At 42.8% G+C, this 22,089-nt stretch overlaps 1 protein-coding gene across 6 annotated transcripts; it reads right to left on the minus strand.

The window, feature by feature from the left end:
* Positions 1–1,326: 1,326 nt before the first annotated feature.
* Positions 1,327–21,637, minus strand: nfyc (nuclear transcription factor Y, gamma). 6 transcript variants are annotated; one of them, XM_085345998.1, is made up of 11 exons: positions 21,580–21,637; positions 10,796–10,902; positions 10,621–10,692; positions 8,786–8,899; positions 7,238–7,333; positions 6,018–6,194; positions 4,204–4,272; positions 3,619–3,777; positions 3,204–3,308; positions 3,002–3,061; positions 1,327–2,645 (listed from the first exon to the last, which is right to left on the minus strand). In XM_085345998.1, the coding sequence occupies exons 2-11, from the start codon at positions 10,892–10,894 to the stop codon at positions 2,526–2,528; spliced, it is 1,071 nt and encodes a 356-aa protein (XP_085202124.1). In that variant the 5' UTR covers positions 10,895–10,902; positions 21,580–21,637; the 3' UTR covers positions 1,327–2,525. The 6 variants fall into 6 exon arrangements, with proteins under 6 accessions (XP_085202124.1, XP_085202123.1, XP_085202125.1 ...); XM_085345997.1 differs by lacking the exon at positions 21,580–21,637 and adding an exon at positions 18,513–18,589; XM_085345999.1 differs by lacking the exon at positions 21,580–21,637 and adding an exon at positions 17,559–18,502 and having other exon boundaries at positions 10,621–10,689.
* Between the last annotated feature and the right edge of the window lie 452 nt (positions 21,638–22,089).

A 22,089-nucleotide genomic window follows, 5' to 3' on the forward strand; every position in this document is an offset into this window, starting at 1 on the left:
GTGCCCAAAAGCACAAGGTGTGCAATACTCAGAGACATGGCCAAGGTAAGAAAGGCTGAAAGACGACCACCACTGAACAAGACACGCAAGCTGAAACGTCAAGACTGGGCCAAGAAATATCTCACGACTGATTTTTCTAAGGTTTTATGGACTGATGAAATGAGAGTGAGTCTTGATGGGCCAGATGGATGGGCCCGTGGCTGGATTGGTAAAGGGCAGAGAGCTCCAGTCCGACTCAGACGCCAGCAAGGTGGAGGTGGAGTACTGGTTTGGGCTGGTATCATCAAAGATGAGCTTGTGGGGCCTTTTCGGGTTGAGGATGGAGTCAAGCTCAACTCCCAGTCCTACTGCCAGTTTCTGGAAGACACCTTCTTCAAGCAGTGGTACAGGAAGAAGTCTGCATCCTTCAAGAAAAACATGATTTTCATGCAGGACAATGCTCCATCACACGCGTCCAAGTACTCCACAGCGTGGCTGGCAAGAAAGGGTATAAAAGAAGAAAAACTAATGACATGGCCTCCTTGTTCACCTGATCTGGACCCCATTGAGAACCTGTGGTCCATCATCAAATGTGAGATTTACAAGGAGGGAAAACAGTACACCTCTCTAAACAGTGTCTGGGAGGCTGTGGTTGCTGCTGCACGCAATGTTGATGGTGAACAGATCAAAACACTGACAGAATCCATGGATGGCAGGCTTTTGAGTGTCCTTGCAAAGAAAGGTGGCTATATTGGTCGCTGATTTGTTTTGGTTTTGTTTTTGAATGTCAGAAATGTATATTTGTGAATGTGGAGATGTTATATTGGTTTCACTGGTAAAAATAAGTAATTGAAATGGGTATATATTTGTTTTTTGTTAAGTTGCCTAATAATTATGCACAGTAATAGTCACCTGCACACACAGATATCCCCCTAAAATAGCTAAAACTAAAAACAAACTAAAAACTACTTCCAAAAACATTCAGCTTTGATATTAATGAGTTTTTTGGGTTCATTGAGAACATGGTTGTTGTTCAATAATACAATTATTCCTCAAAAATACAACTTGCCTAATAATTCTGCACTCCCTGTATATGGCAAAGACCTGTTGTGGTGGGACGCGTCTACCTGTAAATATAGCATATGGTGATGCCTAGGTTGGTTCAGTCCTATCTCGTGGTCCTGGTGACTTTCTCTCCTGTCTCCCTGTATACTAGCAAGGTGCTTAACTGCCCTAAAACAATAAACAATGGAGACGTAGATTAGCTCTTAATAACACAAACTCAAAGATAACCAAACAGACCAAGTTGAGAAGGTATGGCTTTTAATTTTTTTTGTCGTCACAAAGTTTGTTTACAAAAAAAACAGGAACATCAAAAATAAAATTGTACCTATCTATTGCATGTCATGCTGGCAGTTTGAACTACATGCAAAAACAACAATAATAACAACATTGATAATACTCATTACTGTACAAAAAAAATAAAAAAATAATGGGCAATATATCGGGCCAAACATCATTTTAAGCCAAAAGAAAAACACTCATTGAAAACAAGGAGAGTTCTATAAAAAGGGTGCTTTTCCCCCTCCAGACGGAGTCATGTGTTTGTACATGAGACTCAAACCGGGGCACAAGACTCGAGACTCGAAAACCACCCAAGCCGAGAGGGCTGTGTGAAACTGCATAGAGGCAGAAAAGTTTCCCCACTCTAAGGACAAAGGGATTGGGGGGGGGAAATAATCAGAAGAGTAAGGATGAATGTGCGTGTGCTTCCATCGCAAACATCACATTCACAAATAGCCTGTACAGTTTGAAGCCCTTACAACGTAAAGTCATGCATCATCATCATTATGGAAAACACAACAAACTACATGAAAATATCCTTAAACCTCAACCTCTTCACTATCCCTTAGATTGACTTGGTGTATAAAGTGATATCTGAGGTATATGGTTTAGTTTTATCCAACTACATGACAAACAATGAGTAAGGTGGGTTTTTTTTAATAATGATAATAAAAAATAATAATAATAATAAAAAATAAAAAATAAAAATAAAAATAAAAACTTCCCATGGCTACCCTAAACCTAGAGCAGCTTCTGTAGACAAAGACGGACATTTTCCAAATTCATTTCCAAATGAAGAGCAAGGTGTGAATCAACACTTTATAGTCTAAAAATCTGTAAAAGGTTGGAAATGACAGGAAGAAAAATAAATTTAGTCTGTGCAAAGACTGTTGTCAGGGACTGTGGAAGTGGCTGCACAACGTAAAGTCATCCATTCAATAAGGGTGACACAAGCACAAGATTGGATGATCATAACGTATGATTGTGAAAGAGTCAATCAGCGTCCCTTTGGTTTTTGATCCAGTGTAGTAAATTTATTACAAAACATGAGTGTTACAAGATTTCAGGTCCCTCGTTGCAATGAGCCGTGCTTAAAATGAATTATTGAGAGTCCTTTTTGTCAAAGTTGATGGCATCCGTCTGCATCGCGTGGGCTGGTGTGCGTGCTGTATGTGTGAGAGGAGAAAGTCTCCTGGCAGGGCTCATTCAGTGCTGACCTGCGTGACCTGTGTGTCAGTTGTCTGGTTGGTAGACTGGATGAACATTGGCTGGGTCAGCTCCTGTCCTGCTGGCATTGTCACCTGCTGTATCTGATACAATTGCTGAGAAAAAGGAGGAAAGATGGCGAGGTTTAAGGTTGCGTGTGTTCAGTTTTCTGTGAGCTTTTTTTATTAGATCTTAGTGGATTACACACCTTTCATTGTTACAAGATGACATTAAAAATGCTCAATAAGACATTTAATTTATGATCTTCTGATAACAATTCCCTCTACTGTTTGAATTAACAGGATTTAGAAGTGCAAATGTCCACTGGTTATCAGCCAGTTGTTTAAGTAGTTAAAATGAGACAATCCAAGAAAGATAGAAAAGCGTAAATAAGAACAATGTGCCATTTGTCACCTGAAAACAAATAAAACACTAAAATTTCAAAATTGTATTTATTTGTTGCATGTGTTACCTGGCCATCAGTAAACTGGCCGAATTGCTGCTGTCCTTGTTGTACTTCTGTCTGTGTGATCTAAAGAGAGAGCAAGTTATTCACTCACTGGGATTCACAAGCAGCTTCATACCATAACTGACAAGTATAAACACATCCAGTCATAGTTTATTACAGCTAAGTGCTTGGACATCAGCTGGATTTCTTGCTGTTGTAGGGTTACCTGCTGGGTGTTTGCAAGAGTCTGAATCTGCCCCTGGACCACTTGTGCTCCAGAGACGGGCTGGGCTAGGCGGATGTATTGCAGCTGTCCCGTATTTAGTTGTACCTACAGCCAACCGACACAAGGGGGAGACAAAGTTTGGTTTAGAGAAAAGGTCATTTGAGCAGAGAGGTCACAGCCATTTTCCTGCTCTGGACTACAGGAATGAGAAACCTTAACGTTCCTCTAGTGAATTTTTAACCTTTTCGAACTTAACAGCTCACATCAAATACTGATGGATGTTAAATTCACATGTTTGTCTTGCACCACAATATCAAACAACATCATGCAGCAAACACATTACACTGTCCATCATCTCTCTTTAAAAAAAAAACAAAAAACTGATAATTTCCTTTTCCATCCTGTCATTTCTTACTGGGATTTGCTGGATCTCTCCAGTGTTGGTGATGATCTGCTGCATGACCTGCATGGTCTGGCCTTGGGCTTGAGCTGTCTGAGCCTGACCCTGGGCTGTGGCAGCCTGGACAATCTGCACCTGCTGGCCTTCACCCACCTGCATGGTGACAGGCGCACTCTAAAGCAGACAAGAGCAGAAAAGAGAAGAAAACACAGATAAACAAACAGACGACACCGGTTGTTTACGTAGCAGAAGCATGTAGTTAAGCAAGGAAGCAGTAAATCATTATCTTTTCTGGAGTACAATAAATCTTAAACCAAGAGTTGGAAGCCTAGGTATCCTTAAATTTTAAGTCTGCGAGTAGCTTATTAAGCAGGCACAATAAGATTCAGGGACATAACGTGAAAACGCAGGTTCGTCCTCTCTCTCTGTTTTGTCTGCAGGTGATGTTTGTTAGGATCATGTGACAATCACCCCTAAAGACCTCAGTCACCTGAGCAGGACAGAGTTTGTAGGCGGCCATCACCTAAGAGGCTGTGGCACAAAGCAGTGGCCTCTTTCTCTGTGTGTGGTTAGCAAACATATGAAAGCATGTGTGTTTACCGTGATGGGCGTGCCCTGTGATTGCACCTGCACCTGCTGTAACTGCTGCATGGTGGCACCTTGCAACATCTGATGGCCGACAGAAAAGAAATGGGAAAATGAGAGAAAGACACATAGTGAGAAAGCAGCGAGTGCACAAACTCAACACAAAAACGTAAGCGGAACTGGCACGTATGCAGAGAAAGATTGAAATGTAGGAGCAGCAAACAGTGGCATATAGGCAGTTGATGACATTTACGAGCATGTTTATGAAATATGCAAGTAAAACGGGAGGAGGTTGATAAAAAGGATGATGTGAAATGATAAAAATTAAATTGTTAAAAAAAAAAAACACAAAAAGAAAACATGGTGGTAACTGAACAGGTAGTTAAAAATGTATAAAATACATCACAGTTGCATTTACAGAAGCTCAACAAAGGCCAACTGCAGATTTTAAGTTGTTGAGGGTTGTTGGCCTGAGAGAAAAGTGACAGAATCGGTACAGCACTGACAGTGACGCTGAAAGCGCCACACACAGACGCACAAATAAAGGATGTGAAATGGGAACTCGCCTCATTTTAATCTCTGCACTGACTTATACTTCTTCATCCTGCAGGACTACTGCTAACACCTTAATGCGCACTCCAAATCTGTTGTACCAAACATGACATCTGTCTGATGAGTTAGAAGTAATCCAATCAGCTCCGTCTTTCACATGGGAATTATGTCATTTGAATAGACAACTACGTAACCTTTAGTCCTGACATTACTAAGTGGATAAAAACAATCAGAGAAATGTTGCAAAGCTTCAAAATTTCACAGATTTTAATTTAAAACTGAGTTAAAATCTCACCTTTTTGAAGTGCCACCTTGTAAACAGTCAAAGATTGCGTTTACATAAGGTTAATGTCAAAGTGTGGCTTGGGACTGCAGCAGGAGCAGGAGTGTGAATCACACCAGGTCTAAACAAGTATGACAGCTCAGCTACAGGCAGTGTGCTGAAGCAGCATGAAGCATCACACCAGCCCAGCAGCAAGGCTACATGACATGCAGAGTGCAAACCGGAGAGGAGGAGTGCTCAGCAGAAAAAGTAGCAGGAATGAAATAATTAGAGAGATGAACTGAATGGTGCCCCTACATATGTGTGCTTGTTATCTCGATGGGTGGTGAAAATGCAGAACCCTCAGGAGAAAAACCTCATCCTAGGACTCTGAGTGTGTATTTGTTTGTATATAAATGGGGATGTTGTTCCATTAAGAGGTTATTGATTCACAGTTTCTCCTGTCTTTTAGCTCAAACAGGAAGTATTTATGAAGTTGAGGACAAGTTTCTAGGGCAGAATATACCCCTCTCTCACTAATATGATATGCTGCTATACAACGCCTCTATTTTGGACTCAATATTACAGTAACTGTGTAAATTACTTAATAAGACGTATTTAAAGTTGAGTAAATAAGAGATCAGGGAACGTTCTGTTCCCTGTGTGCAAGGTGTCCATGTATGTGTAAAGCTGGATTTGCTGGGTGTGTTTCGATGCCGTATTAATCCTGCTGGCAGGAGAGTGGTCAGCTCCTACATGTTAGCTACGAATAATATCAATAAATCCAGTGAGTCAATCCAAGAAATATGAGACTCCTAGGACTTCTAGGAAGAGGACTTCTAGAAAGAGGTCATCTTTCAGGTGTTACTCCAGCACACAATGAAACCAATTTTTTTCCCCCTCTAAAGTACCATACATGAGTCTAACGGGGATTTTGCAGAATTAGTTTTTGCAGGTGGTTTCACTTTGAGTGTTTCCTTGCGACGTGCACTACAAAGCACATTGCTAACCGTACCTGTCCCTGTTGCGGCTGTGCGATGATGATCTGTCCGGGCTGGATGGTCGCCGCTGTCTGCGCAGCAGGTTGCTGGCCCTGCTGTGCGCCCTGCACCTGCACGGCTCCGGGCTGCTGGGCCAAGGTGAAGTAGTACTGCACTGGCTCTGCTGGAGCAACAGACTGACGCATCTCCTCCTGAGAAATATACACACATTGGACGCCTATCAGTCCGTTGCATCTCCATGAATTATTTTTACCGGTGTAACGGTAGACCGAGTCTGATAAATAACTGATGGGATGTGACTGGGGAAGAGTAATGTAATCTGGGTACAAGATCCATCCATACTGGTTGATAACATGCAATGCAAGTCCGGAGGCATGCTGAGGTGATGTGTTGGTGCTAATCAGCCTTAAAATTTCAGTATTACAACCTGTAATGCTAAAGGGGTAACTTACAAATCGAATGAAACTTAATAATGTGATAACCGCTGGCATGCTTTCCCTGGTCCAGCAACAGAAATGTAACATCAGGGTTGTCAGATAAATCAGGGCAGTTCAGCACCTTAAATGCTGAGCTGGTATACAGGTGTTAAACTTAAAACCCAATAAACTGTCCATAAACACCGACCCATATCATTTTGTTTTGTAATTCACTAATGAGCAGGCTTCGTCTGGATGAGGTTTCTCCATCACCAGAAGCGTAAACACCCCTCTCCCAGCTCCATGACAACACAGCTGAGAGTGTAGGATGTTTACATGTCTGGAGACAGTCTACGTGACAGCAAATTTAAATATCTCACTCTTCCACCTTTGAAAGTTCCTTATACATCAATTTAATGTAACTGATATTGGCCATTAATCGCCTGCCATAACATTTTAAGCAGTTTTCTTTCAGCATCTTCATTGAGTCATGTCCTGACCGGAGCCATGGTTTTAACACTTTGTTATAGCAGACACTGTATGGTACCAGCTTCCACAAACTAGTTTAATCACTGAGGTTACTGTTGGCGGTCTGAGGCAATAAGACGCTGCAAACATCCGACTGAAAGCCCTCGCTGTCAAAACCTCAGCTTCCAGTCAAGGATGTTTACAGCACCTCCAGGTTGCCAACAATGGAAAGTACCTGAGATGAATACCCAAATCATCAGCTCTTTATCCTGTGGTAACTTTAATGAGATACCAGCTGTTTCCCTGTCACAGTGTAGGTAATAAATACTATAATGAGGCCGCTTTCCTACCTGTCGTTTGGGGGGCTTCAGGTCGTCCCGGGGCACGATGTCAATCAGGAAGTCAAACTGGTCGAACTTTGTTATTGCCATGGCAATGTCATTCCTCTGTGAATATAAAATATAAAGAGAAAGTCAAGCAAAGAGGTCAGCGCTTTAGTATGCCAATTCTATATGCGCAGCCACCTATTTATAAACATGCCTCTAGGTCTGAGGTCATCACTCCCAAAACAACCAGACAAGGGAGATTTGTATACAGTTCCTAGTAGTACTTAGATGGGTGTTTGCTTTAATATTTGAATTTAAAGGATACGTTTAGAGCTTAATCAGTTAGTCAGCTCAAAACTCTAGCAAAACTCTAGTAAATGAGGACGAATGACATTTTCCTGCCCTCATGAGCACATTCTCTGCTTCTATACCCCTTCCTATATCCACACCAGTGTGCTGTCTCTGTGGAATTTTCCACAGGATATTGGCTGTCAGGACCCCCCACCCCCCTCCATTGTGACCCTCCCCTTCACTAGAGGCTATATTTAGTACCTTGATTAATATCTGGTAACATCAGGTCACATCCACACTTGTTCTATTGATGAGCGTTGCTATGGTGACCCCAATTGGCGTGCCCTCTTCACAAAAGGATCAGGCTCTACATGTGTATGCGTGTGGAAATGGAGGGCACCACTTTCCCTCACTTAGGGAAATGAAAAAAAAAAAAATCCTGTATTCATGAAGTGAAGCATCACATGCAACTAATGCGTCATCTGTAGTGTACAAGGCAATTAACGTGTGCACAGTCACAGTAGATGAAGTTTCTATTTTAAAGTGTGCACTGCAGAGCTCTAAAAAACAGTTTCTTGACCAATAAAAAACATAGAACTACCATTTGGGACAGAGCTATATTAACAGCAAAACAAGTGTACTTCCAAAGCAGGCCTTCAGCACAAGACAAACTGTGATAAGATAGATTTTCTCCTCTTTCTACCTGCGTTGGCATACACAAACATATCCATGGACTGCTAATCTCTCAGAGGTATGTGAATAGATAAAGTGGACTTAAGGGCTTTCATGTTCTGCTCCACAGTTTTTCTCTACTTGACATGCAGGTGAGACATATTCCAGACTGATTCTTCTCAACCGCTTCCGTCAGTGCTTTCATGTTCTCCGATTCCTTTTTCATCCGTATCTTTCCAGGCCTCACCTTTATTCAGCTCTGGTACAGCAGAGGATGCTAAAAGGCACCAGGGGAAAAGTGGGTCACCGGCACCCGCCTGGATTTGCTTTTAAAGTAAATGGAGGGAGAAGGAACTTAACAGAGAGACCGTCCTCAAGGGGATGCTGGTATGGGGTCTCTGCTTGTACATGCACACTGACACTGGCACTTAGTGAATAAGAAGCACGAAACCAAAAAGATAGCCAATTGATGTCAGAGTGTGGGTATTACAACTGGGGCTGTGTGTGTATCGGGAGGTCCAATCCACTTAAAGTAGGATTTGCTAAGGATTACAAAAAAGCATGTCATATGGAGGAGTTTAAATATAAAGAAAAAGAAATGTCTACAACCTGTAGTGTGCGTCGCTTGTTGTCCTCGGTGTGGATCCACGCCCTGAGGGTGAGCTCTGTGATGAAGATCTGAGCTGCTTTGGCAAACAGGACCGGAGCTTCTGCGCTGATCATCTGTACAGTAGAGATAGTGTTACACCTGGTTAAACACACCCACAGTCCATCAATCAAACATCAGCAATTACACGAATCGCTCAGGACCTCAGTCACAGCCGGCCACATCAAAGTCACAGCTGCTGCAAAAATAACCAACAGATACATTCACTTGTTAAATAAAGACTGCGTAGTTACTAGCATAGATGCTTACGCAGAGTTGAGTGGGTACTTTTAATCTATTTCTTTCTGCTCATAAGCACTGAACTCTAAAATCAATTCCCATAAAAATGTATTTCTTATATGTTCATAAAAGCAATGCTTAAATGAACAGTTGTACTGACGCTATAACACTCACACATGCTTGCACTGCATCTGTGCAAGGTGCTGTGTCAGGACTGACAGAAGAGTCTTTCCTTCGGATATGTTAGTGATCTCCTGATCTCTTTACCGCTGTAAGCTGCTGCTTAACTAAGGGGATAGCATTCTTGACACGACATACTCAAGCCACACACAAACACAGAGCAGAGGCTTTCTTTTTAGAGGCTATGAACAATTCTGACTGACAATCAGGTGTAATGGGGGGGGGAACCACTCCTCCATGACTCGTAACTGCCTGGTGGAGTGGTTCCTTCTGTCACATCAAAAAAAAAAGAAAAAAAGCCACGTTAACCTGAGCAGATCTTCAAATGTAGCAGTGGTATTACAATATGGCCCAAATCAATGCTTTTATCTGTAATAACTTGTGATATTCTTCTGGTTCATTTTAGCCATTAACATGAAGTGCAATTCCCAGCAAAGTGGGTTATATTTTAAAAATTCCACAAGTGGAAAAAGAGAAATCTTAAAACCAAAAAGCAGTTCACTGCTACAAATGTCTGCATTAGCAGCTTTCTACATAAAATCACATTAATTAGCTACTTGCTACACTGCAGGTCTTGCAATGTCACAAAATGATGCCCAATTATTCCTTCACGCATCGATAATGTTTTAACGTAAACCCATTTGATTAAAAAAAAAAAAAAAAAAAAAAAAAAAAAGAGCTACTATCACCAGTGGCTGCTGAATGCAAAGAGTTGATACAACTTTTTAATTGAAAAATTATCTTTAATTATGAAATAATAATTGCATCTTTGAGTCCATTTATTGAGTGGTCTGAGCACAAAAAGCCACAGACCAACAACTTGATAAGAACCAAGCTTCAACTGAATCAACAATTTCCAACACAGCAATACGTTTTTGTCAGAAAATAAAGTTAAACTAGAAATATCAAAGGGGCAACCAATTAAACGAAAACAACAGAACTACATTTTGCCATAATTTGTCCTGTCCCAGGGGACTGGAGTAGTTTCTTCCATATAGATGGATCATGACAGGTCACCGTGTGGTCTGGTATGTGAATTATATATTATGTAACTTCACAGTTACCAGACACAACCCAAATCACCAGCTATGGAACGTTTTGACCCAACGCGCTGGACAGAGCTCTTTATTGCACGTCTGTCAAAAAACACCACGAGAAAATATATCTGCAGGGAAGTGGAGTATCACCTCACAAGATACTTTTTTTTTTTTTTTTTTTTGGGGGGCCTAGGATTAAGCTACATGTTTCCCACTTTTGATAGCATGTTCTTTAAAACAAGTATGGCACACCCTTCGTGAAAGGCATAGTAATAAAGATATCTAGTTCTTTTTAATACACACCCTCTCTCTCAGTTTCATTATTCAGGTTCTCCTCTTACCTTCACATCCTCATCCAACTTCATGATTTTCTTGATTCGGGCTAAAGGCAACTCCTGCACACGGAAATCCTTCTGAGGACAACAGATTGATACAGTTAAGTACAGAATAAAGCTGAAACTGCAACTTTTTCCTTTTTTTCTGCATTATTTGTCTGTTTGCATGAGTGTTACGTACCACAGTCAAGTTCCTGATCTCCTCCATGACACGAGGCCAGAAGGACTGCAGTGTTTGCTGGGCATCGCTGCCCGTGGCTCCAAAACCATCTCCAGACATCTTCTAATCTGCTCAAAGAGAAGAAGAGAAAGAAGATGATGGATACAAGAAAATGATCGATCATTTCAAAGCAAAAAACAAGCGATATGGAGATTCGGAGACAGATCAAGAATGTAATACCATTGCAAAACAAGGCCTTACTGCACAGAGCTCTTCCTGTGTGTCAGAACCACATATCCTATCAAAGTCTGTAATTATAATACAGTGAAATTGAAAATAGAACCCCGGCAGGCTTCTATTATTGTCCCTGTGGGATGTTGACAAGCCTAAGAACCCACCAATAGACTGGCTGCGCACTCCACGATTATGAATGGGTCCCTCACCTTTGGCACATAGCTGCAGCTCCTCTACAAACACGCACATCATGTGCAAGTCAACTGCTTTTGGTGAGCCCGCAAGTGAACAGTGTTGAAGCAACAGATGCAAGAGTGTGCCATAAAGAAACAACCTAATTGCAAACTGACAAATTGTGAAGACACGCAGAGATACAAACCATCCAAATAAACTGAAATAAATTACTGCTAACACAGCCAGAGCTCCTACAGAGGATCCAACGGTTGAAAGAGGATCCAGCAGGTTACTATGGCATGCCAGGAATCTGCTGGAGGAATATTAGCCGGCCTGTCTGAGCATGTAGAGCTTCAAGTGCCCTGATTGTTCCACCTCACTCTCCCCCTTTTCTCCGTACCTCGATGAAAAGATTGAGCAGGAGGGAGAAGACGGAGAAACGTGAAGGTACAGAACAAGAGATGAGTGTGTAAAGCTACTCAAGAGAGACCGGATGTGTTTGTGTGTGTTGCTGTGGGAGGGCTAGTGCCTTGTCCAGTTCAGCATTAATCCAGCGCTAAGACAAAGTGCCAAAGGCTTTAGACAGATACTTTGGGGGAAGTAAGAGACAGACAGGGCCACAGCGACACTGCTATGCAAACCAGCAATGTGGGTCAAACAAGACAGAAAAAGGGAGACACAGAGTGGTAGAAAAGGAGATATGTCACTATAAAGAAAATGTTAGAAGAATGAAGGGGGGGGGCTTCTTTTTCTTTTCTCACCCTGGGCCAACAAGCATGAATAGTTCCATGTCTGGTTCAGCTGACAGACCAATACATTACAAGAAACAGCCTTTCAAACACGCCATCCAGTGTCTCTCCCTCTAGGTTCAGTCACAGCTTTGTTGTAAGGGACTGTTTGACTTTGGGGCCACATCAGCTCTTTTAACTGCAGCGCTTAAGTGCAGTTATAAATATTTTAAACCAATGAACGACTGATTCTGCATGCAGGCTCGTTACCTGATTGATTTTTGACAGGAAAGATTGACTCTCCTGCAAGTTGCATCAGTATAATAATATAGAAGAAGCACTGCTGCATCCTGTTCTGTTGTTCAGTTTTCGACAGACAGTAGCCTAAATCAATAAGACAGAATGCCGGGTGAGAGAGGGGGGAGAGGGGGCTTTATATAAATCAATCAGGCCGCTTGTAGCTATGGCATGCCAGGCTAGTGATTGACCTTGACAGTGTCTCTCCTTCCCTGTCTGACGCTCCAGTGTCCAGTTGCATTTCAAGGTTGATTGAAAACCTGCAGTCTCCAGAACAATCCCAGCATCCCACAGGGCAGGAATGACTGATGGGAATTGTAGTTTTTTTTATTCCTCCATTCTTCCCACATAAGACAGGTGGACTGACCTCTGCCAGTTCTTTTGCTGCCTCCAAGTACCTTGCAACAAAATGAACCCAAAGACGGGATGAACAAAATAAGCATCATCCACATAACACATCATCTTGTAAACAAAACAATTTGGTATCAATGAATGTGCATTATATGTGAGACTATGTGGTTCAAACTGGGGCAAAATAAGACGATGAGAAACAAATAATTAGGCTTAGGATTACAGAAGCCCTATCAGTTATAAAACGGCAACTATAAAACACATAAACCTCCCAAGTTCCTCCTCCTGCGCCCTTATACACCTCACTTCTCATAAACTAAAGCTGTTAGAGGAGTGTGCTAATATCAAACCACACACAAACCCCCAACTACCTCTTTCTGACCCTGTGACCTTCAATGTAAATATACGCAACTACATTAACCACAGCGGCAAAAAGAGGGAGGGGAGGTGCAGGGGAAGTCGCTATGTGAGAAGAAATGAGAAAGCATATGTGAGGAGAGGCATGCTAAAGCGTGAGAGAGGAAAGAAGCAACAGAACAATATAAGCGAGAGAGAAGAGAAGGCTAAGTGTCAACATGCCCTTGAGCATTGCTCCTCCAGCTTGGTAGCATATTCTACCGAGTATATAACTGCATAACCAAATTGCCCAATGCTTTGCATCAACGGAAAGTTTGCGTGGGAGCCGATTCCGCTGACTTTGTGCAACACCTTCTATGGTCTGGGCCTACCCTTGTCAAATAAACACAGTGAATGGGGCTATCCTCTGCACGAAAAAAAAATGTTGAATCTCCTCAAAAGCTAATAAATGTCAACACTGTAAGACACGAAAAAGGTCTGGAGATTGATGCAAAGTCAAGACGGCTTATTTTATCTGAAGGGATAAGCACCATTTACCTCCATATTTCAGTTCAGCAAGCTTTAAAGCGCTACTTAAATGGAAACTTGTACTATTACTAAAGAATTTTCTTGCTAGTCCAGTTCACTTCTTACTACTTATGGGGAGCGTTATCAGTCACTCAAGATAAAGTCTCTGTAAATGTTGTGCTTGTGTTTGCTTTGAAGCAGACTCGCTATTGCTAAAAATTCCAAATTATTCTGTTGAATCACGCAATGAAATTGACAAGCTCATTCCTGCTGTGTTGTTCTAATCTGCTGCTGTTGCTATATTAGGGTACATGGTGTTGTTCTCTGCTGTGCTTCTCTCTTCTCCTCTTCCCTGCAGCTCTGTTGTCCTTCATCAGGTCATCGAGACAGAATCGCTGGTGTTGGGTTTCCTTCAGCTCTTTTCTATGTGTGCATCTTTGAGGACAAACGTCTCGACCTCGTCGACTTCGTTCCAACACAGCAACTTGCTCTTCCTCCTTCAGCAGCTCTACAGTCTCTTCTCCTAGCGCTTCCCTTCTCCCTTTATCACTCACGAGTATGCTTTTCTTGCATTTTCTGTCTTGTCTTACTTTCACCTGATCTCTTTGAGAAAGTCAACACTGCTCGGCTTCCAGCAGCTGAATCAGCGCTAATGCTGTTCTGCCAGCCGGGCCCTGCATCTCTATCTCATCCTCACCTCCCTCCCCACTCTTTCTGGCACGTCACATTAAGTGGCCATTCACAGCAGCACTGGCGTCTCGCTCGAACTCTGACATCACACCGCTTTACATGAGCTTTCAATTCCTGTCCAAATAAACCCGATAGGACCCCGGCTTGATGGCAGGCAGAAATGCAGCAAACTGGAAACAAGGAGATCGTATCGCTTGGCTGATCCGTTTTTGTTTTTTTCTTTTTTTAAAGATAAGTGAACGAGAAAAGAAGAAGTAACATGCTTCTTTCTGCACAGTGACAATGTGCGAGATAACAGAGTTGGAATTAATTAACTGGCTTCTAGTTAAAGTGAAATGTTCTGCTTTTAATTGCCCTCTTAATGACCTGACAATCTGTGTAAACTGAGCCCAATTCTGAGGAGCATATTTGAAAGTGAACAAGTCGAGGCAGTGTGGGAGGACCTGAAGCCCCACTCGAGGCTACCGAGTGAACTTTTCACTGAGGTGTTTCAGTATCGCTATCACCGCCATGGATGATGAAGAAGCAGGCAGCTCATCTCAGATCTCTCTGTCACGTCACGTGTAAGCAAATGTAAAGCTAAGATAAAGTGAATCATATACTGAACCTTTATATATTTATACTGAATCTTCAAAGCCGGTTGACCATTTTTAAAATAATATTAAATATGAATATAAAGAGTTATCGCTGCCTCACCATTTTTTCAGATTAGTGTACAACTGCATGACAGCTACTACAGCAGTTGTAGTTTTAAAGAGTGACTTCTTGCTTTACAACTCTCCTTTCAATTCCCAAGGTTATCATATCTTTGCACATATAAAGACAACTGAGTTGACAGAAGAAATAGATTACTTTCAGTTTCTGTGCGTATTATAACCTCAGAGTAACCTTCTGCATTGTACCCTTCACACTTTCACATGTCAGCCTGGACAAAGAGTAAATACATACCCACATAGACTAGTTACCACCAAGAAGAAAGGTGAGATTTTTTTTCCTAAGATATAATACCAGCTATTGGATAGTCACTGGTCCACTGAGAGGTCTTAGGCAAGAAGTTAAATTTCCACATGCTGCTTTGTCACAAAACTGTCAGTGATGCAGAGTGGGCATTTCTGGAGGAAGGTCACCTAAGGTTGAAATCTGCTAGATTTCAACTAGATCACTAAGCAGAAAACTCAGTATAGTGCTCACATAAACCAAGCTATGTCATTTGGACATTTGAGAACCTAACCAATGTTTAATGATGACTGTTTAATAAGACAGCTTTATCCTGATTTAGTGCACTCAGTCTGTTGGAACAAATACAGCCTAAGTAACAAACGTCACACTAACAAACACTGATGTTAAATCGTGGTCATAAATCCAATGAGCGTATCCACAGATTCTCAAATATTAAAGCACTAACCGTGCTGAACCCGATCACAAATACCAGTCAGAAATAAACTGGCAAGGATACAGCATACAGGGTAAATGATCTACTCAGGAAAAAACAAAAAACAAGAAGTTTGCAGCCAGGAATTACAGATTAACTACTCAAATGCACGCAGTGGTTTCACAGATGGTGGTACAATTAAATATGAACAGACAGGATTTTAATGACACACATGCTCACTTTGACCTACAGCGTAACATCCTTTTGGCATGGCCGGACCGATCTAGCCGACCCAACGGCCCTGTAAACTTTGCCCTTGGTTCTGCTTCAAGCCAACTCCAGGAAGTGCTAGTCACTGATCTCCCAAGGTCATTCAACAGAGGAGAGAAACCAGAGAGGGGGGAGGGAGAGAGAGAGATGAAAGAGAGAAGGGGAGGGAGAGGGGGAGGATAGAAAAGAGCAGGTTTTCCAACTTTCACTGCAGCACTTAAGTGACCCCAGCGGTTCAGGCGGTGTACTTTCTAAGAAGCCTAATGAAAACACCACATAATGTACATACTAGCTGTGCTCTGCATCCCGCTTTTAATTTCACTTCTTCTTGGGCCTCTCCTTCCCTCTGCATGTTTCCCTCTCGGTGCGGTTGGAGAGACTGCAGGAGTCAATCTCACATTCCTATGACCTTCATCCAATGCTAGGCCCAGTCTCTGGCGTCAAAGTAGGCAGGGCTAAAGGCACCTGCATATTACAAGCTGGGATACGGCCGACTCCCCCTGGGTGCCGACACACACTGTCTTTAGTGAAAGTGTACACATGTAAGAGCACAGTGGGGGCGGGAACAAAAGAGTAAACCTACAGTTGCTGTGGTCACCTTAGTGATGAGCGGAAAGGCCTAGCTATGTGCAAGAGGTTTGCGTGTTTTGTTTACTTTTTCCTCCCCTGGTGTGCCTATGGTTTGGCGTAGGGTACAAATGATATTCAAATCTCATGCAGACCGCAGCCAACCCTGGGATTTGGCAGCGAGGGCTTCAACTTAAGAGTTATTTTTAGTCTCCCTCTCTCAATCTCCCTCGCTTGCTCGCTCTTTCCCCAACGGGACTTTGTTTTGTCAAAGGCACCAATGGAAACTTTCAATTAGGGAGAAAAGGAGGAGAGAGGCACGGAGTCAGAGGCAAAGTGAGAGAAGAGGCACCCTACACAGATTCCATCAGAAGAGATCAGATCAAACTATTAGCCTCCTCTGCCCCTGAAGCTGACAAGCTGACAGTCTGTCCCATCTGGGTGTCTGGCACTGTCATGGTGAGGGGCCTGGGGGGTCCTGAGGTCACTGCAACCAGCTGCACCTCCACCCCTGGGGACTACTGACGCCAACAGTGACAACAACTCTCAGAGATATCCTCTCCACATATACAGCAAATCTTCTTTTAACATGGATGTCTTCTTTGCTGCTGAACTCTGCGCCACCATCTGCCATGAAAATGTTAATTGGGACATTAGGAGAAAAAGTGGGGTCTTGGCCAGCGACCCCAAGACTCTGTGGCCACAGGGCCCAAGGACACCACCGAAACAGCAGAGTGCATCTAAGCACAAAGTCAGTATCTGGCTGCCGTGCACTTCTATGCAGTCGATAACGGGGCACTGAGTACGTGAAGCGTGTTTGTGTGCACACTGGTCCAAAGTCAAAACAAGTGACATCCAAAGACAGAGCAATAATGCAAAGTGAAATTCGACGATGAAAACATAATGCTAAACAGCTATATTATTTTATGAACACCGTTCTGTAAAACCATATAGCACTGAAATGACAAATGAAGGACGTAGATGACAGCCATGCACGTAAATACACAAATTGCACAACACCAATCTCCCAAGGTGAGAACTACAGGACAGGTGAGGGGAGGGGGAGGAAATGGGGGGGGAGGGGTGAGGATGGCTGTAAAGGACAGACATCTCATCGTTGCAGAGTGATGGAGAAACATCAAAAAGTGGAAAAAAAAGTGGAAAGTGGAAAAAAAACCAAAAACCAAAGACAACTTAAGGTCTTCTCGCTGTGTATGTGTTCAGCTGTCAGACTTACCCCTGTGCCCTTCATGGTGAACGACCTGGAGCACAGCAGAGTAGAGAGAAACAGATAGCCCTGTCCAAGTCTCCTTGAAAGCAGCAGCAGAGGCAGCACAGAGGTTGACAGAAAAACTCTCGTGCTCCTTCACTTCCTTCAGTCCCCCTGATCGTATCAACAGACAAAAGGCACTCTGGCTGGCTTTAAAAAGGCTTTAAGCCCGGACACAGAGCGAAGAGCGAGCCCCCCCTTCTTCCACCCCTCCCTCTTTTCTCTCTCTCTCTCCCACTCTGCCTTTACACATTGCCCCGTCTCCTTCAACAGCCTCCCAATGTCCTCTTCCAACCTAGACATACAACCCCGTCTCTGCTGTTTCTCTTCAGCCCAATTCCCCTCAACTCGCTGACCTTCTCTCTCTTTCTCCTCCTTTTCTGCTCCCTAACCCTCCTCCTCCTCTCCCATGTGTTTGTCTTTGAGGTGACCCCTGGCCTGGTGCAGAGAAGAAGGTGAGAAGGAATAGAAGGACCAGCACAGCGGCAGGCAACAGAGCAACAGCAGGCAAACAGTACAGCGGCACTCCCGACTCACAGACAAAAATCTCTAGCCTCCTTCCCCTTTAACATTCAAGAGTAATCAATCTAGCATGCTACATGATACTCAAACCCCGCCTCACAGCCAGCTCCCACCTCACTCCGATACTCGAAACCAATGAGACGACTGTGTCCTCACACACTATTGGTAGCCACACACACCAATCAGCTCTGACAAATCCCCTGCTCCTCCTCTTTCCTCTGCCCAACCCCCTTTTACCGACAGCCAACTTCCTGCTCTAAGTTACCTTGAGCTGCAGGATAGGGGTCAGGGAAAAGAAAAGAGGAAGAGAGAGTAGACATGAGTATAGATGGAAAAGAGCAGATAAAGTTGTGGAAAGCTCTGCAGGGAGTGCGTGAGGGTGTGCTGGTTGTGGCTTGCCTTGCCATTGTCTGTCCTCAAGCGGTCTCTACTTCTCCTGCTGCTGGACGGATGAAAAAGCTTCCACGGGCTGCTCTCTGACAACTGCTCTCTGCTTATTTACAATGTCAAACTAAATGTCTCCCTAAGCCCCGCCTGCGCTCTGCTTGTACAGGCTGATGGCAATGTGATGCAGGCAGCTAGGCGGGTCCCTTATTGGCTGAACCAAGTGCCAGAATTGATGCCGCATGTTGCATCCACATGATTTAAAGTACAAAAGCATACTAAGCAGACTCCCTGTCTCATACCTGTGCACGGTCTTACATGCACACCCACACACATGCACATTTTGTCCTTGCATTCTCAGTTATCCTTGCTCACAGTCACAGGTACACAATGAAAACATCTAACCTCCAGCCAGCCTACCTCTAACAATGAGATCATGTCACTCTTAATATTATTCTAACAGAGGAACAAATATGTCTACATGCATGGTCATGCATTATTTATTCAGAATATGAATTAGCTACATGAACTCCATTCAACTCATTTTTTGAGGCAACTTAATGCAACCACTATAAATCCCATGACATCTTACACAGTGTCAATGACACACAATAAACTATTCTGTGCAAAACAAATCAATGGAGAGCCTTTGTACAAAATGGAACAATCAGCTGACTAGATAGCAGTTGTGGAAGAAGGCAGAGAGAAAAAAAAAAGAAAAAAAAAAGAGAAAGAGTTCATTTGACTCTCATCCTATTTGTGGATAAACAAGAATTAAGAGATATGGGTGAAAACCCATAAACAAAGACAATGTTGTCTTGACCCCAAAAACTGTGCTCACAGCAACTTCCACAATGGTAACGTCATCAAAAAAACCATGTCAGCAATGTCACACAATGTCCTTCTTGTTAAGTCTCCATTGCTTAAATGTGCATACTTTCGACACAAAAACCTTTAGTTTGCAACTCACAACTCAAGAGAGTGATTTTAGTACTCATGTGCACAACTCATGATGTTTAATGCACCACCTACGATGTGAATGCTTCTACTTCTAATGGGCAAACCTGTTAAAAGCTTAAAATAAACTGCTGAGATGCGACCAAGTGGCGGTGCAGCCCAAAGGTTAAGCTTTAATTTAAAAAAAACAAAAAAAACATACAGACTGTAGAGAGGAACACATCCAGCTACAAAAGTCTGGAGAGATAATAAACTGCCCTATCAATGAAAAACCGTGGTGGGGGTGGAGTGGGGACCGGAAGGATGGAGAAGGACAGAGAGGAGAGTTGCTACAGGATGGGAGGGGTAGAACAAGTGGAGGGAGGGCGAGAGCACAAGATAGACTCAAGAGAAACAAAGCTAAATGTTCCCTTTACTATTTTTGTGAGGAGCATGGGGACTAGAGCAGGTACTACAGACATCCAGTTAATGATTAGAGCAGAGCTGCACAAAGACTAATCTCTCCACTGCTGCTGCCATGCTCGAACAGCTCTCTGTAGCTGCATTCAGCCTACCCAAAATGCCTCAGTAATGACACCTGGCAAGGTCACCGCAGAAATGAGACCTTCCCATGACCTGTACTGCCCATAGCAGGAACATGTTTGCTTTCTCTGACGCTGTTTAGAGATAAACATGCACCAAGTAGACGTTGGGTTTCATAAACACAGCAGCTACCCTGAGGGTAGCCAGGCCAAGCATTCACCTGCAAACATGGAAAAACACATGAGCACCTGCAAAACGACATGGTAAGCTGGGTGACTTGCACACAGCTTACTTATGCTGTCTAAGGTGTTCTAATATCCCAGGCTTTTTAAATATGATCTCAACTGCTCAATTAAACCTACACACAAATGATGACGTAATGCATACCTTCTCTAGAGAGATAAAGTTTACTAAGCTGCACACCGTTTTTGCCCCGCTGATAAGAGCTGATTAAACTCTCATATTCTTTATTAAGTTCTTATTTTCGTGGGAACACAAAGAGACTATTGTTTTTTGCACACAGGTCGTAATGAGAATGGGGTGAATGTCTGTTAGGTTTAAAGCATAACTAAACTAAATATTAACTTGGTGAAGCTTCATGTTGTGTGACTTTGTTTGGTTAGTATGGTTGAAAATACATTTGTATTCATTAATTGAACACTGTGTGAAGATTTTTTCCCCAAAGTACTAAATAGTGGAAACAAAGGCATGATATAGTCATCACAGGGAATTCACACGAAGACTAGAGCAGCTTTGCTGTTTAACACCCCAGCATTTAGCACGGAGTTTGACTTCAAAAAGTCGCTACATTATAAGGTGTTTGGGTTTAACACAGAGGCTAACAGGAGCCACTGAATTCAATGCTATATTCAACGCTAGCATACGGAAGCCGGTATATATTCGTCACACAAAGGATGCTAAATAAACTACAAAATACTGAGATGCACTGTAGTGCTGTGTATCCACTGTGAAATGCTTAACGGAGTAGGCGTAGGGAGACACATGCAGCATACTAGCTAATAGGATGGTCACTGCCGACGGTGACTTTATGCTAACGTTAGTGGAGTTAATGTTAGCTTGCTGGGGATACAGACTGATGAGCGCTGTACAGCTCAGCGTGTGTAATTTTAATTACCAGCTGACAGCGAGTCTTCCAACATATGAAAGTTTGCAAAGGTTTGCAATGCTAGGAAGAAACAGTCTAACCAATAAAGACAACGTTTGGATCTGTCCTTCAGACCAATCAAACCTCGGACTAGATTCCACCAATCAAGGTTTTTAGGGCTAAGTTCGTTCTGCAACTGGCGCCATTCGGGGTCAGGAGCAAATAGCCAGTGTGTCTGACAATCGCTCGGATATGAGCCAAAATGGTGGACACAAAACATCAGTTTCCTGAGCGTCCGTGATCCTTTCAGCGGGCCACCAATAAGCGCCTCAGAGAGCGGGGAGGGAAATGGCGCCTATGTTCATCTTCCAAAACAATCGTCTATTGGTCAAGAACAGCAAATGAAAAGAAGCGAAGTAATTACCGCTACCTCCAGCCAACACGGACAACTTTCATGTAAACACTCCACATATAAATGAATTTTAATTTCTTACTCACTTTCTTTAACGGGTTCGAAGTGAAGTCCAGCTCAGCGTATTATTTATTTTATTTAGCCTGCAAGGGGAAACAAGATGGCTGCTATTCGAACCGGAAAGAGTCCAACGCGATGACGTAGAGGTTACGTTCCCTGAGAAACAGCGTCAGTTTTTTTTAATTATTTGATTCACTAAACAGTTAATTGCTCAGGTAGTCCTCATTTATAGTAAAATTAGCAAAGTGACTTGGAAAAAACAACAAATGCATTTTATATATACACAGATACACAAATTGAGCATCGGAATGGGGGAAAAGGTGATTTCATTGACTTTGAATGAGGCATGGCTGCTGGTCTGAGTATTTCAGAAACTGCTGATCAACTGAGATCTTCACAGTCAACCAAAAAAATAAATATATCAAATCAAATCACTTTTATTGTCACATCACATGTGCAGGTACACTGGTACAGAACATGTGAGTGAAATTCTTGTGTGCAAGCTTCATCCATATATAATAATAATAATAATAATA

The sequence above is a fragment of the Diplotaxodon limnothrissa genome, linkage group LG22 (assembly GCF_057381915.1).
Source record: "Diplotaxodon limnothrissa isolate DT_005_m linkage group LG22, D_limnothrissa_male_GT1.1, whole genome shotgun sequence".
NCBI lineage: Eukaryota > Metazoa > Chordata > Actinopteri > Cichliformes > Cichlidae > Diplotaxodon > Diplotaxodon limnothrissa.